At 35.7% G+C, this 16,920-nt stretch overlaps 1 protein-coding gene across 1 annotated transcript in view; it reads left to right on the plus strand.

The window, feature by feature from the left end:
- The window catches only part of LOC111049903 (glutamate-gated chloride channel), a gene marked incomplete in the record, with an annotated part of 235,061 nt that overhangs the window by 129,907 nt on the left and 88,234 nt on the right, over positions 1-16,920 (plus strand). The window contains 2 exon segments of the mRNA XM_039433746.1: positions 2,194-2,313; positions 3,633-3,721. Coding sequence (XP_039289680.1) covers positions 2,204-2,313; positions 3,633-3,721 — 199 coding nt within the window.

Genomic DNA, 16,920 nt, shown 5'->3' on the forward strand with positions numbered 1-16,920 from the left:
TTTATTTCATGCAATCAACACATTGCACATTCTGCAATCATGGTTTTAAGATATTCGTGTAACACGCAAAACCAGTCTACCACATGTACGATAAGGAAAAGGATTTTGTAAGAATATGACGTAATTATTATCTGCAGATCGATGAAGGAGGAAGAAGAAGAAGAAAGGGAGAAGCAAGAGAGGGAAAGAAGAAAATTTAAGAAAAATCAGTGTTGTAAGACAAGAAAGTGAAATACGAAAAGGGAATAGAAAGATAAGAAGAATAGGAAGACAAAGAAGAAGAGAAGCCAGGATGGTGATGAAGAAGAAGAAGAGGATACATTCATTGATCTATTTCATTTTTCTATGATCTATTTCAAGAAGAATAAGTATAAGAAGGAGAAAGAGAAGAAGAAGAAGAAGAAGAAGAAGAAGAAGAAGAAGAAGAAGAAGAAGAAGAGAAGAAGAAGAAGAAGAAGAAGAAGAAGAAGAAGAAGAAGAAGAAGAAGAAGAAGAAGAAGAAGAAGAAGAGAAGAAGAAGAAGAAGAAGAAGAAGAAGAAGAAGAAGAAGAAGAAGAGAAGAAGAAGAAGAAGAAGAAGAAGAAGAAGAAGAAGAAGAAGAAGAAGAAGAAGAAGAAGAAGAAGAATTAGAAGAAGAAGAAGAAGAAGAAGAAGAAGAAGAAGAAGAAGAGGGGAAGAAAAATTAGATACAGAGAAGGAAGGAGTAAAAGGTCGAAAAGAGAATTTGATTTGAATTAATAACAAGAACTAATAGGGCGGAAGAAAGCCTAGAAGAGGAAGAAAAGGAGGAAGAAAAAGGAAAAGAATAATGAAGAGAGAGAGGAGAGGAAGAAGAGGAAATGTGCAAAAGGCGCCAAGCAATGGAGCTACGAATGGAGACTGCTAACGTTAATGGAAAATATAGCACACAGTTAATGCGAAACGATTATTCAAATGTCGCCTCCTTCTCCCCCTACTTCATCTCCTCATCCTCCTACTACTCCTCCTCCTCCTTCTTAACCTTCTCCTTATCTTCACCCTCCTCCTCCTCCACCTTCTACTCCTCCTTCTTCTCCTCACCGACTCCAGACCGGGGTAGAATATTGCATACTCATACATAACAAAAGTTTTCACAGCTAGAAATCTCTCAGGGTCTACTCTGCTGTCTGCTTGCAGCTTTGAAGTGTGAAATACTATGTACAAACTAATAAATATTATTGAGAATGGCTCTAGGGTTTGAGAGTTTTATTATACGACTAGCCGTCAGGCTCGCTTCGCTCGCCATATCCGCCCCTGGACTGGATCGTCCAAGAATGAGGTCAGCAGGCTCGCTTCGCTCGCCTGCATTTTTCATTTGAGCATTTTTATCATAATGTTAGGACAATCCAGTCGGGGGTCCAGACTGAACGTCTGGCTAAACGGATATGGCGAGCGAAGCGAGCCTGACGGCTAGTAATATAATATTCCCCAGATTGAAGTAGCAGTACCCAATCAATTTTTCTGCGATAAATGCATTAAATTTCTTCAACTTGGTGCCAACCTAATAAAGTCAACTAAACTTAATGCCAACCTGACAAAATTATTAATTTAGTTGCCAGTTAACAACTGTTTCGAAGAGGTACTCTATCTAGATTATTGTTCTATAGTAACATATGATATGGAAATTTCAATTATAATTAAGAGATTGGGAGAAGAAGAATATACATGCTAAAAGACGAACTTTAAACCCTCAAAAACAACCCTCAGAGTTAAAATATTGCCAAAAGATATTTTAGTGCTAAAGGGCCAACTGAACTGAAATTTGAACGTTTTTGGTCCGGTAGATTTTTAGTTATGCGAGTGAGTGAGTGAGTGCCATTTCGCTTTTATATATATATAATATATATATATTATATATATATATAGAGAGAGAGAGAGAGAGAGAGAGAATAGAGAAGAAGAAGAAGAAGATTAAAGGTCCAATATGATTATTAGAAATTTATTTTTGAAAGTTACAGATACGCGTTCGGTGCGCTCGAGTCTGTATACACCGACAGTGGGTTAATATGATGATTTCTTAGATTTCATTTGTTTCAATTTCTGATTTGTTTGTTGTGATTGGAGGCGGATTAAGTGTGGAATGTCTAAGCTCTTTCATGACTGGAATTCAATAGTTTTTTGGGGGGGCTTTAACTACAATTTATAGATTGTTTTGTATGTGTGTTTGTGTTGCAGATGTGGTGAAATGTTTGGCCGGTGGCAGGTGGTCACAGCGAGTGTGGCGTTGTGCTTTGCTCTGGCTCTGCTCCTATCCGAATGCATCACCAACTGTCAAACCACGCCTACCGATGACATGTAAGTAGGTCTATGTCATCATTCAATCCAATCATACATACCTAATCACTTATCAGAACATGCTCCTCTACAAATGATCATTAGACTTATATAATATTATATTTATTGAGTAAATGCTCCTCCCAGAATGCATCACCAACTGTCAAACCACACCCACCGATGACATGTAAGTAGGCCTATGTCATCATCTAATCCAATCATACATACCTAATCACTTATCAGAACATGCTCCTCTACAAATGATCATTAGACTCATATAATATTATATTTATTGAGTAAATGCTCCTCCCAGAATGCATCACCAACTGTCAAACCACGCCCACCGATGACATGTGCGTATAATGGCACCAAATTGACTGGTTACTGAATTATCATTGAATGAAGAGGATTGAAGTTCTCCTAGATGGAAATTTGTTGATTAATTCTCATGTTTGTTCTTTGCTCTGGTATGGTTTACAATCTCTAAACTCTCATTTCATAAGAACTGAAAATTTTGTGAAGTGAACAACTACAAGACTCAACCAATTTAGAACTATGTGTAACCTTTTCTAAAGTTGGGAGAGGAATAGCACAAGGTTACCTTATTTTTTCTCCCCCCTATCATTTTTGATGATTTACTTGTTGTATGAATAATTAATAAATGAAGAATGAAGAATATGAGTTCACAATTTCATATTTTAATATCATAATATAAAAGAGAGAAACGATTAGGTACTATCTTTTCTCTATGATAGAAAATACCTTACTAGGTATTAGAATAGAAGGCTTTTTCATAACTAATCACAGAAACTGAGTTCGTTATATTTGGACAATTTACAAGAAATTGGTAGACCTAATTTCAAGAATTCATCATTGGAATCTGAGAGGAGGAACGTTTTGCAGGCAGATTCACAAAAACCAATTAAATTTAAACACTGCTTAATGCTCCCATCTGATTAAACCAATTGAGAAAGAATCAGTAAATGAATCTCTGACCTGACTTTAAAGCGATGATGTACTTTTAAGTATATTAGATGCTCATCTAAATCACCCTTGAACTTCATATGTTTTCTTTCATAAGTTTTATTGGCTCAAAGGTTTATTGGAACGAATGCTCCGCCCATCATGGGCGTGTCTCGTCTCGGCCAATGACAGCCGTTCACTCTGAACTACCAATGACAAGCTTCTATTTTCTGTATCTTGTTACTGAATGCTCGAGTTTATTGTACCATGTATCATGCTAAGTGAAAATTTATCAAGTTGTAACAACTTTGAAGGTAATTTTGTGAATGATTTGAAGCCAATTCTCGATTGTTAATTATTTTGAATTTATTTTTCAGTTTTGAAAATGGTAGATCAGACAAAGAGATTCTGGATGCCTTGCTGATGGCAACCCGCTACGACAAGAGACTCTTGCCTCCTGTCAGTGGTAAGTAGAAATAACTCAATTTTATTTAAAATTGTTGATATTTTGAGTGAAATTCAACCTATAAAAAAGCTATTCAATGACCCATTTTCTCAGTATCATGTTCAAAGATTTCTGAACACAATAAAAAATTGTAGTCTAATAAGTAGTGTTGTTTTTCAAAATTACTATCACTGAAAATTTCAAGTTTTAATTCACCAAAAATGATTATAAAACCAAAAACCACTATAGAGAATCATCCACCAAAGCTCTAAAAATCAGTCGGCTTCAGGGTTAAGTGTAAGAGAGGGCCGCTGCACCCTAGCTTCACCCTCCTAAGATTTGTATAGAGGCAATCATTCATCTCAATTAAATACGGTTATAAATGTTATCCACAGAATATAAACTAGATAATTATTAACTTTAGCGAGGGGAAGGCAAATTTTCATTCATCCTTTATCAGCCAATAAATTATATTTTTTATTATTCACTTGACCATTCTCTCACCAATCTATCAAATTGAATCATCTCCTATGTTTTTCATGTACATGACAGTTATTGAATGAGTGTTTAGTGTATTTCAGTCTTCATCTTTCCTTCTATAGTATTTTTCCCTCTTTCTATAAGTATTTCTTTCTTCTTCAATATTCAATATTGTCAAGAACACTGTGTTTTAACCTCTTTGATTGTTTTTGTTGACCATGATTTCGTGATTCTCTTTCAAATGTGTTCGAATTTTGTAGTGGAATTCGCTTTTAACATACATTTATTGTATAATCTTGTTTTATGTATGATTGATTGTATGTATCCTGTACTGATTATTGATTGTATGCTTCGTTTTATGTATGATTGATTGTATTTGATGCTTGTTCTGTAGCATAATTCAACGAGCTTCATATCATTTAACGTTAATCATTTCATAGTTTTCATGACATATAGCATAATTTATCGCATCTTTCATGTTGTAGTCCTTGATTCATTAATAATCATAATACGTTTGTCAATTTTTTTTACCTCAGTTTTCTGACATGTCATTTCAATTTTCAATTGATTTCTTATCTTTTGTGTGTGTTTCTCTACATATTACATCTCTTTCTGATCCATTTCTTCCTTATTCCATCTCATCTCATAACTTCCAACATCCATTTGAAATTCGAGTCTCATCATTCTATTGAACATTAGGGATTTATTCATATGAATACATTGTTATAAACCGTTTTGTCATATTATAAATTTGAGGAGCAAATTTTATGAGCGGTTTATTATCATGGGAGCGATTCATAATCATTGAAATTGTCCTGAAGATTTTCACTTCTGAAGTTTTGATTCATTTGAATGCTATCATAGAGTAAACACGGAACTTGATCACATGACAATGGAATGTTATTTATTCATTTATTTATTTAAATATAACGTTAAAGTAACTTGTAGCAATCATTTGTCTCTTGTATTCTCTATATTGAATTTAATCTGAATATTATTAAGATTTTAAAGAGGCAGTAAGGCGGACATATAGAGTGAATTTTTAATGAATAAATATTTTAAATTGATAGGAGAGTAGTGAAAATATCTCATGACTGAGATTCTCTCAAAATCTATCGTTATATAAACTTTGGCTGCATGAGAGCCAATCAGAGAATCCCTCTTATTGAAAATCTTTCTTTTAATGGTTCTCATGGCATTTAAACATGGTTAAAATAATTAAACTCTTATGTAACCAAGCAATGAGTTATTCAGGTCGTATTTAACATTAATTAAGCTAGACTTATTGTCTAGACATAAGTGTTGAATTTAAACTATTGAATATTTTAACAGAAGATTGCAGAGTTTGAGAAATTAGATTTAATAAATAAAATTTTCTGTAGAAAATTTGAGGAAGTAGCAGTTTTAGATTACTGCTGTCTGCTCAATTTTCCGTTCTATTCTAACATAATCAATTAAAAGGTGAATATAATTAATAGAATTTACTTTAGAAAAGTGACAGTTCTATATGGGGTCTGTCTCTGCTCAGTTTATAGTTAGGCCTTCTATCCTAACATAATTGCTGTTAACCTTGGCGATGTTAACATGTATTTATGTTAATGTTGATGTTAACAGATGAGGACTTCTGCTGCGGACTCACTTCCCCCGCCGACCAACCCCCTTCCAACCACAATCGGACAAGCCCTCGCGGTCCGTTAATCCAATTATTTATTACTCTTCTCTTTCTAATCCTCTCTCTCTATGTTCGTTTGTTTATTGGTGTCTCTCTCTCTATCTTCCTTCTTTCTTACATCTTCTCTTCATACACCTTCCACTGAAGATATATTTTTCAATTATTCAATAATAAATTCTTCAAATATTTCCCCAACAACTAATTATAATTCTACATTGTTTAAAACAAACGCAATGTTGCGGAGCTAGAGAAGGATGGTGCTATCTCCTTTGTCGAATGATAGACAAGGATGGCAACACCAGTATTAATAAATTACTGCAATCATAGCGTGGACTGAACTGTAGGTAACACACATACATTATCTTTACTGTATGATCAATAAATCAAAGAAAAATTAAAAATTCATTTGGAGAAAGTAACTCTGGTAGTAAAGCTTTTACAGCATCAAGCACTAATAACTTTCCCATGAATGATTAAACAAATGCATGATTAATATCAATATTCTAACGGTTGTATCGATCAGCCCTATGATAACAAATTTTTTTAAAACTAGCAGGTAGCCCGTGCTTCGCAACGGTCTACTTGATAACTTCACAAACTGAAAACTTGACATACCGAGATCTTGAAGAATTTAAGATAGGCCTATAACCATCCTCGGTAAATTGATAATCTATATGAAAAATTTCAAGATAATCAGTTCAGTAGTTCAGACGTGATGATGCGTCATTCGTGTATTTCCTATTCCGTACATGTTCTTTCCTTTATTATATAGTACAGATTAATGAGAAACTTTAAATAATTTCAAAGTTTGGAATTTCTTAGTCTATCTATCTTTATCTGAATGTTTTTAAATGCACGTTTGCTCGATCAATATTGATTTATCTTCCTTTTCCACTTCTTATTTCTAATTTTAATTTTTATTCTTGATTGATATTTCCCTTTCTCCCTTCGGCTCTTATTCTTCCTCTAATTCTTCTTTTCCTTCTGCTTCTTCTTCTTCTTCTTCTACTTCTTCTTCTTCTTCTTCTTCTCTTCTTCTTCTTCTTCTTCTTCTTCTTCTTCTTCTTCTTCTTCTTCTTCTTCTTCTTCTTCTTCTTCTTCTTCTTCTTCTTCTCTTCTTCTTCTTCTCCTTCTTCTCCTTCTTCTCCTTTTCCTTCTTCTCTTTTCTCTTCCACTTCATCTTGGTGTTTATGTTGCATTTTGCAAATTGATTGATGCATCACTGTTGTGTTGAATGATTGAGCACTAACTACTGTCTTGCTGCCGTGTGTGTGCGTGTGCAATGATGAATTGTTTATCTGGCGATGAACTCAGTCATTTATTCACTCACTACAACATTCATTCATTCATTCATACACAAATGCAATCATTCTGAAACACTCCTGCTCACCACGACTTCATCAGGCTGCAAACCAGGCTGTTGTTTTCTGTGTTATTGCTGTTGCATTGATAATGTCTATATTAATAATAATCAGAGTAAATGTGCGCCAAACTTGTTCTTGCACCAAATAGTTCATGACAATCATTTTCATGCACCAAATAATTCATGACAATCATGTTCATGCAAAAATTTAATAATTCATGACAATCATGTTCATGCACCAAATAATTCATGACAATCATGTTCATGCACCAAAATCATCATCAACAACTCAATTATCGAAATTATCCTCATATTACCATAATGAGCATTTATAGCATTATTGCTTTGGTTTTGAATTCATGATATGAAGTAAAAAAAAATAAATTCGTATGGCTTTTGTTGGTGGGGAGTCCCTTTCGGGAATGTCCCATCGCCTGAATATATAATTTAAGCCGTCAATGGGCCTTACGACTGTCATACTTCAGCCGGGACCGACAGTTTAACGTGCCCATCCGATGATATGAAGTGATTCTTTTATACTGTAAACTCAGAATATTCATCTCAGTAGCTCTCTACCAAAAGAGAGAGAGAGAGATTGATTATTTGCCTTTATTAGGGCGTCGTTAGGACTCCTGGTCCTCTCTGCCACACAACACTGACCCTGAGAGAGAGGGAGAGTGAGAAAGAGAGATTGATTGATTGATTATAAGCCTTCATTAGGGCGGACTCCTGGTCCTCTCTGCCACACAACCCTAGAGAGAGAGAGAGAGAGACATAGAGAGAGTGTGTGTGTGTGTGTGAGAGAAATAATCTTGCGTGAAAGTTGTAAAAGGAATGTAAAAGACGAGCAAACAAAATGCAGCCAGAAAATTTAATTCTGTTTCAACTCTCAGTTTCAGCGAGTAGGGAAACAGAAGATAGAGAGGGATTGATGTGGGATAAAGAGAACGAAAGAGAGAGGATAGGAGAGAGGGCAGAGAGAGCGATTGAGTGAGAGTGTATGAGAGTAAAGTTTTCAGTTTTGATTAGTAGCCAAGAAATTCATGAGATAGCGTCGGCAACAGCAGCGATAATCACTCAAAGTGGCTTACTTTACTTTTATCATAATCAATTTTTCTTCAATTATTCAAGCAAATGTTGAGAACTTATTAATGATAAGTTGTTTTACTTTGTCAGCGTCTTGTCGGGATAAATTTGTTAAATATTCAAGTAAATCTGTCGTCAGGTACTTTGAAGATCACAGTGTTCAGTGTTTCGTATTATAAGACAGATTCCTTTGAGTTTTCTAATATTGTGAGGTCCACGTTATAATGGCAGTATTTGATCAACATTGATGCTGCTATCCTTGTCTATTATTCGTTAAAGCAGATAGCGCTATCCTTTTCTGGCTCCGCAATGTTGCCAGATCGTTTTTCAACAATGTAGAGATTCAATCGATCAACAAAGTATTCAATCTCAATTATAAAAATGTATTACTTGATAATAGAGAAAATTTTCCTTGACGTACACTAGTTATTTGTGCAACCAGTGCGCAAAGTGACAGTTTGCTGCACCGAAAGAAACGTTTACGCCCGAGCCGTAGGCGAGGGCGGAATAGTTTCTTGAGTGCAGCAGAGTAACTTTGCGCACGTATTTCACATTTAATTTTTCCTACAGTTACCATTGAATATTAAAAGTGGGTAATTATGGGTAAAATTGCCTGAAATCCATCAAATGTTTTTCTGTGTAATTTTATTATTAATAAAAACCTTAATTTATTGTCATATTGAATAATAGTGTAGTAGTGTTTGAATGAAGGGGCGGCTGTCATCCACTGTTGTCCACCGCCTCAATATTCTTATAACGTGCACCACAGTCTGTGATACCAACTTCTTTTTGATTTTGCTGCACTGTTGCTCCATATAACCTACTAACTATTTTGCGTTGCCATGTTGCAAATCTGGAGTGCAGAAAAATTTTTCCCGCACTAGAGCGGAAAAGTGATTGTTTGCGTTCTGTAATCAGTGCAGCAATGGCCACTTTTCAAGGTAACTGTAGGAAAAATATATAATTGATTATTTCAAACAGTAGAATGAACAGTTGATATAACATTAGATATTCCGGTATTAGATATCCTCCTCACAAGGCAGAGAATCAGCAACGCTGTTTTCCAATCTTTCTCCACTGTCATTATAACGTTATTAACCTCACCATTGTAAACATGATAGTACATGATACAAGATACGGAAAATGAAGCCTTGTGATTGGTAGTTGGGTGCCTATCATAATGAACGGCTGTCATTGGCGAAGACTAGACACGCCCATTGTGGGCGGAGCATACATTTATTCATTCAATGATTCATTTCATTCAACTAAATCAGGGAGCAAACATACTGAAGATTCAAGGGTGAATCAAATGAGAATTTAAAATTGGTTTAACAAGCTAAAAATTAAATTAAAATATAGTCATCATTCCAAATGCATCGGAGACTCTATAGTGAGGTCCACGTTATAATGGCAGTGGAGAAAGATAGGAGAACACAGTTGCTGCTTCTCTGTCTTTGTCAATGTCTTCTATAGACCGTAGCTGATACAGGTTTATTGATGCAATATTAACTGATCATTCTCGTTTAAAATTATCAATTATATTTTATTGAGCAAGAAATTATATTTTCCAATAATTTCATGATCAAGATGTAATATTTTGTTGATTGATCATCAATTCTACATTGTTGAAAGACTATCTGGCAACAGAGCAAAGCGAAAAAGAGATAGCGCTATCCGCATTGTTGAATGATAGACAAGGATAGCAATACCATTGCCAATTAAACACTGCCATTATAACGTGGACCTCACTCCAGCTATAATGAGATGATGTATGATGAATTACCACCATGAAGTGGTTAAGTGGTTAATGTATAATTTCTATACTATACCCTTGTGCTACGCATCTTTATATCAACGCATCAAGCCAATCTGTATATTCTCTATGAATTTATTCAAATCCGGAAAAATTATTGGAAGTAATTTATTCTAGTCATGTACTTGAAGAAGGAAACTACCAAACTCAACTTCAGAGAAGAGGTGAATAACAGATAACACAAAGCAGGCTGTGTTTGGGGCACATTGCCAGAATTGAGAAGTAGAAAAAGAAAGAGAGAGAGGGAGTGAGAGTGTGTGAGAAGGACAAGGTGTGGAGAGATAGAGAGAATAAGGAGGATTTGGTTTTGAGAGAGGTCTATTGCTCGGCGCTAGAGAGAGAGAGAGACAGACAGAGTGAGAAAGAGTGAGGGAGTGAGCAAGAGAGAAAGACAGAGTGAATGAGAGAGGGAGAGAGAAGAGAGAGAGAAGGACAAGGTGTGGCGAGATAGAGAGAATGAAAAGGACTCGGTTTTGAGAAAGGTCTAGCGCTCGGCGCTAGAGAGAGAGAGACAGACAGAGTGAGAAAGAGAGATTAATTGATTGATTGATTGAGTACTTTATTTATGTAGATTATAATATATACTGTCTTCTACATTACACTTCTATACATTAGATTACAATACAGAAACATTTTTGATGAATTTACATAATATAGACTAAGAAAATAATTATTATTGAACTGTATATGATATGAAAAATAGTTATTTGTGCAACTAGAGCGGAAAAGTGATTCTTTGCGTTCTGTAATCAGTGCAGCAATGGCCACTTTCCAAGGTACCTGTAGGAAAAAGCTATTTGTAATAACTTTAGATAATATTGTTATGCATCTAAATGAATTGACTGAGCTTTGGAAGGCTCTTTTGGAGCTTTTGAAGAGAAGGAAAGAGCAAGAGAGAGACAGAGAGTGAATGAAAGAGCGAGAGAGAAGGACAAGGAGTGGAGAGATAGAGAGAATGAGGAGGACTCTGTTTTGAGAGAGGTCTAGAGAGAGAGAGAGTGAGAGGGGAAGGGAGTGAGAGAGAGAGAATTAGAAGGACAAGTGGAAAGAGAACGAGAAGAAGAAAGAAAAAGTAGAGAACTTTGAAGCTGAGAAAGTCCAGATCCGTTACAGTAGCGTTTGCATTGCAAATAATATATTGCAAAGTTTCGCTCCAAGATTCTAGGACGCAAAGTTCAATGCCTCTGTTCTGCTACTATGAATAACAAACACACACCCGGATAAAATATTAGAATTTATTGTGAAACTTGAATATAGCGGTAATTCATTGTAATATCGAGTTTGGTATTAAAGATTCAAAACATGAGATTCTTTCTAATCTTATTAATCTTAGTGCCGGTTGCACAAAAGCCGTTAAACTTTAACCATGATTAATTCCATGAGAACCAATCAGAAGAGCCGTCTTGTCGAAAAGGATTCTTCTCTGAATGGTTCTCGTGAAATTAATCACGGTCGAAATTTAACTGTCTTTTGTGCAACCGGACCTTATAATCTATATTACCAAAAACAATATGACACTCTCATACCGTTTTCAACCAAATTTTCTCTCAAAGAATCGAACAGTTTGGATATAAATCACGCATCCTACTATATGAAGGTCCACGTTATAATATTATATTAGTGGAGAAAGACAGGAGAACAGTGCTGCCTTGTCACTGCCTTCTATAGAGGATAGCTGATACCGGTATCACTAATGTAATATTAACTGTTCATTCTTGTTAAGAAATCATTATCAATTATTATGTTTTTATTCGTCAAGGAAATAAATTCTTCAATTATTTAAATAACGAATTTTAATGATTGAGATTGTATAAATTCCTACATTGTTGAAAAACGGGATATCTCTACTAAACTAAAAACTTCGTAGTGCTGGACTTGAGAATGAGCTACATAGAATGGAAACCAGGACAGATGTAATCCGAATATTGGAGGAATATAAGAAAAACAAAGTCCTTATAGACATCAACCCGGGTAGTGAACTCACGCTACAATAGGCTTTTCCAGCATATAAGCAGTCTAGGCACAGGAGAGCTGTACTTGAGCTTTAGAAGAAATATTTGGAAAATGCGTCTCATCAGTCAACTGAGATTAGCCCAACCAAACCACTCTACAATCTACTATAAGGGATGCACAGCGACGTTCTCAAGTGAGGAGATATGCACGATGTGTAATCAACTAGCTGACAATAATCTCTTTCACGCTCTTTTCGGGTGCCCTACGTTTGAACATCGCAGAAGGACGTTGTTGGCTGAATATCTCCAGGAGGGTCAGGGCAATGAGGAAAACTACAGAAATTTATTGTGTATTGACTCGGCTACCAAATTGGATAGAATTTTCTCGTACTTCTCTAGTTATATGAAATATAGACAATTTGTGAATGATTTAGAGTGATTTAAATTCTCAAGAGACAAACATTTAAACTGAAAAAAAAAACTTTCTGGATTGCTTAGCATGTTATTTTTCAATTTAAATTGGCAGTGATATACTTCTGCTTTACAAGTTCACAATTCACATTGACACTGTAATTAATGTATTGATTGTATACCAACCTCTTTGTATGTTTCATGGGAACAAACACAAATAAAATATTCTATTCTATTCTATTCTATTCTACATTGTTAAAAAACGATCTGGGAAAGTAGTGGAGTTAGAAAAGGATATCGCTATTTGCTTTGCAGAATGTCAGACAAAGGTAGCAACACCAATGCTAATCAAATATTACTACCATTATAACGTGAACCTCATTATAGCAGTATTTAGTATTCATCAGTTCAGTCAAGTATATAGAGAAGAGGTATATTAAGACTTAGTGCCGGCTGCACAAAAGCCGGTTGAATTTTAATCGTCATTAATTCCACGAGAGCCAATCAGAGAAGCCGTCTTGTCAAAAAGGTGACAAAGTCTTATAAAATATGTGAGTCTCTTCAAGTTCTTTGGAGTTCTCGTGAAATTAATGACGGTTAAAGTTTAACCGGCTTTTGTGCAACCGGGCCTTAATGTATTAAGTCTTAAATGTATTGAAGACTCTCAAAGTACTGCAATCCTTTTTCTCAGTCCAATTGTCTTTAGAATTGTCTCAGTTCAAATTATTTTCAATCTACGTGGAAGTCTTTTGTAGTGACAGTACATCAGTAATAGCAGTTAAGTCAATTATATAGAGTGGATGATTCTTAAATGTATTTAAATCTTCAAAGTACTTCCTTTTCCTCAGAGTACTTCCCTTTCAAACTGCAAAAAACAATCCTTTTCCTCAGTTCAATTATTGTCTTTGAAACAGCCCTTTTCCTCAGGCTGAATCACTTATCATTCTCTCCTCTTTTGAGGCGGAAATTTTTCAACTTTTCTAATCAGATTGTTCAACATTCAGGACTCGAATTAATCTGAGAAAAGCAACACCCCTAACACAATGCAGCGAAGCTTCAGGCTATTGTGATTTCTTTATTCTTTCAACAGAAAAAAAGCACTCTTGATTCGATCTTGCAGCGGAGAAGAATTACTCTTCAGAGGATGGAGAACTGGTCGAGAGGTGGAGGAGGAGGAGGAGTAGGAGGAGGAGGAGGAGGAGGAGGAGGAGAAGGAAGAGGAAGAAGAAGTGAGAAGAAAAGGCTCACTAAAGGGTTGACGACAGAAGATAATAAAAAAGAATCTCTCTTCAAGTTAAGAGTTGATGCGTTGACATGGAGGGTGAGAATGTACCACTCTCACTCACTCCCTCTCTGTCTTTTCCCCTCTCACTCACTCACTCTTTCTCCCTTTCTATCTCTGCTGTTGAGGGTGGTGTATTTCGAGAGGCACAAAAAATGAATAAGAGGAGTCAAACGTCTCACTACAAAAGAGCAGTGAAGAAGTTGGGCTCAGCTTTTTAACTTTTTTATGTAGAGGCTGAAGACGTCTTCCACTTCCTTCTTCTTCCTGATTTGCTTCCTCCTTGTCCTTCTTTTTTTTCTTCTCCTTTTTCTTCTACGCCTCCATTTTCTTTTTTGTTCTCTTTCGTCAACACTCCTGCTCTACATGTTATATTTTCGTTGTTTTTATCCACTGTCTTCTTCTCCACCTCCTTTTTCGTCTTCTTCTTCATCTTCTCATCCTATTTTTCGATTCATTCAACCCTTTTTCCTTCTCTTCCAAATTCTTCTCTCTTTTTCTCTTATTCTTATTTTCCATTCTTTCCTTAATCACTCTAATGTACCGGTATTTCATATTCTTCATATAATTTTCTTCTTCATTTTTTCAAATTTTCGTTTTTCTGGTTCGCCTTTCATGTAGTTTCTCCTACTTTTTCTCACTGTCTTTTTATCTAGCTCCTTCTCTGTCTCCTTGTTCTTTCATGCCTCTTCGTTCAACCACTTTTGATCCTTCTACTCCTACTCTTCTTCTCTCTTTTTCTCTTCTTCTTATTTTCCATTCTTTCCTTAATCACTCTAATGTACCGGTATTTCATATTCTTCATATAATTCTCTTCTTCATTTTTTCAAGTTTTCGTTTTTCTGGTTTCTCTTCATGTAGTTTCTCCTAGTTTTTCCCACTGTCACTTTATCTAGCTCCTTTTCTGTCTCCTTGCTCTTTTATTCCTCTTCGTTCAACCACTTTTGAATCCTTCTACTCCTACTCTTCTTCTTCTCATACATCCTTCTTGTTTCCCTCCTATTCTCTCTGCTTCTTCTTCATCTTCTCTTTCTCTTAATATATGCTTTTCTACTTCTCTTTCAACTTTGTCTCCTTCTTCTTTCTCCACCTCGTCTACTCCTCCTCTTTCATCACTTTCTCAAATTCTCATTCTTCTCCATATTTCTCTTTTTTTGTTTCTACTTCGTATTTTCTGCTTTTTCTGCTCTCTCTAACACATTCTTCTTCTTCATTTCCTCCTTCTTCTTCTTTTTATTCTTCTTCTATTTATCTTCTTTCTCTTCTTCCCAATCTTGCCCCATTCTTTATCACGCTCAAACCTCTCATAACTTTTTTATTCGATGAAACTCACAGTGAGTGGTGAGGGGGGTCGAGGCCGTCTCATGCTATTATCATAATCTCCTCTTCTGCATTACAGTACCCCTCCCAACCCCTAACTACCAACTACTACCCCCCACCACAATCACTAACTGACAACAACAACTTTTCATTGTTGAATAAAGACGGTGGTCGTATTTTTTGTGCTGGAACTTTTCTTTCTAACTTGTTGTTATTCTGTATAATATGTTTTCATGAGTTTGTCAATATTTCCAAGAGCCAGCAAATATTTTGAGGGCATAGTGGTGTTATTCCTGAACCAATTTTCTAAACCAGTTTAAAGTTGACTTCTTCACTGTTTAGTGAGGTCCACGTTATAATGGCTGTATTTGATCAACATTGGTGTTGCTATCCTTGTTTATCATTCGACAAAGCAGATAGCGAATGTATCAAATCATAGTGTTGTGTATCAAGTTGAGATGATACTGTATCATGTTGCTCTTTAGTGAGGTCCACGTTATAATGGCTGTATTTGATTAACATTGGTGCTGCTATCCTTGTTTATCATTCGACAAAGCAGATAGCGAATGTATCAAATCATAGTGTTGTGTATCAAGTTGAGATGATACTGTATCATGTTGCTCTTTAGTGAGGTCCACGTTATAATGGCTGTATTTGATCAACATTGGTGTTGCTATCCTTGTCTATCATTCGACAAAGCAGATAGCGAATGTATCAAATCATAGTGTTGTGTATCAAGTTGAGATGATACTGTATCATGTTGCTCTTTAGTGAGGTCCACGTTATAATGGCTGTATTTGATTAACATTGGTGCTGCTATCCTTGTTTATCATTCGACAAAGCAGATAGCGAATGTATCAAATCATAGTGTTGTGTATCGAGTTGAGATAATACTGTATCATGTTGTGGTTGCTCTATAGTGAGGTCCACGTTATAATGACTGTATTTGATTAACATTGGTGATGCTAACCATGTCTATCATTCGACAAAGCTGATACCGCTATAGGTACCTTTCTACCTCTGCATCGTTCCAGATCGTTCTCCAAGAATATTGAAGTATAATTGATAAACAAAATATAGAATCTCAATTATGGAAATTTGTCATTCAATCAATTGAAGAATATATTGTCCTGTCGAAAAAATATAAATTATGATTATTTCAAACAAGATTGAACAGTTGATATCACAACATAAGATATACTGGTATTCTCTACAGAAGGCAGTGTCAAGATATACTGGTATTCTCCACAGAAGGCTCTAATAGAAGGCAGTGTCAAGGCAGTGAATCGGGAACGATGTTCTCACATTTTCCTTCACTGTCATTATGGAAGAATTTATAATTTCTTGACGAAAAAATACAAATGTTCATTTCAACCAGAATGAACGGTTGATATTACATCAGATATACCGGTATCAGCTATCTTCTACAGGAGGCAGTGTCAAGGCAGATAATCGACAACGCTCTCCCCCATTTTCCTCTTCTGCCATTATAACGTGTATCCCTTTATAGATTTCCTTGGAAAACTTTAGCGACTGGTAAGTGGGTTATGCGATATTTCCCGAACCGAATTTTCCAAAACAGATTGTTCTAGTTGATTTCTTCACTAGATTTTCTCGGGAAATAATTTTCAGCGGTTGGTTGGCCTGAGTGATGCAATATTTTCGGGGTGAATTATAGGGGCTGTGGCATGAAGGGAGGGGAGTCCCACCTGTGGCTGTGTTATCCTTGAATAATGGAGGTTTTCTTTCCTAAAAAGATGTTCCTACAGGATCTGCGTTCAAAGAACAGGATCTTAATCCTTCACTTGTCATTTTTTCCGCTCTTCAACTAGAATGAAATA

This window comes from Nilaparvata lugens, chromosome 8 (genome assembly GCF_014356525.2).
Source record: "Nilaparvata lugens isolate BPH chromosome 8, ASM1435652v1, whole genome shotgun sequence".
NCBI classification, from domain to species: Eukaryota; Metazoa; Arthropoda; class Insecta; order Hemiptera; family Delphacidae; genus Nilaparvata; species Nilaparvata lugens.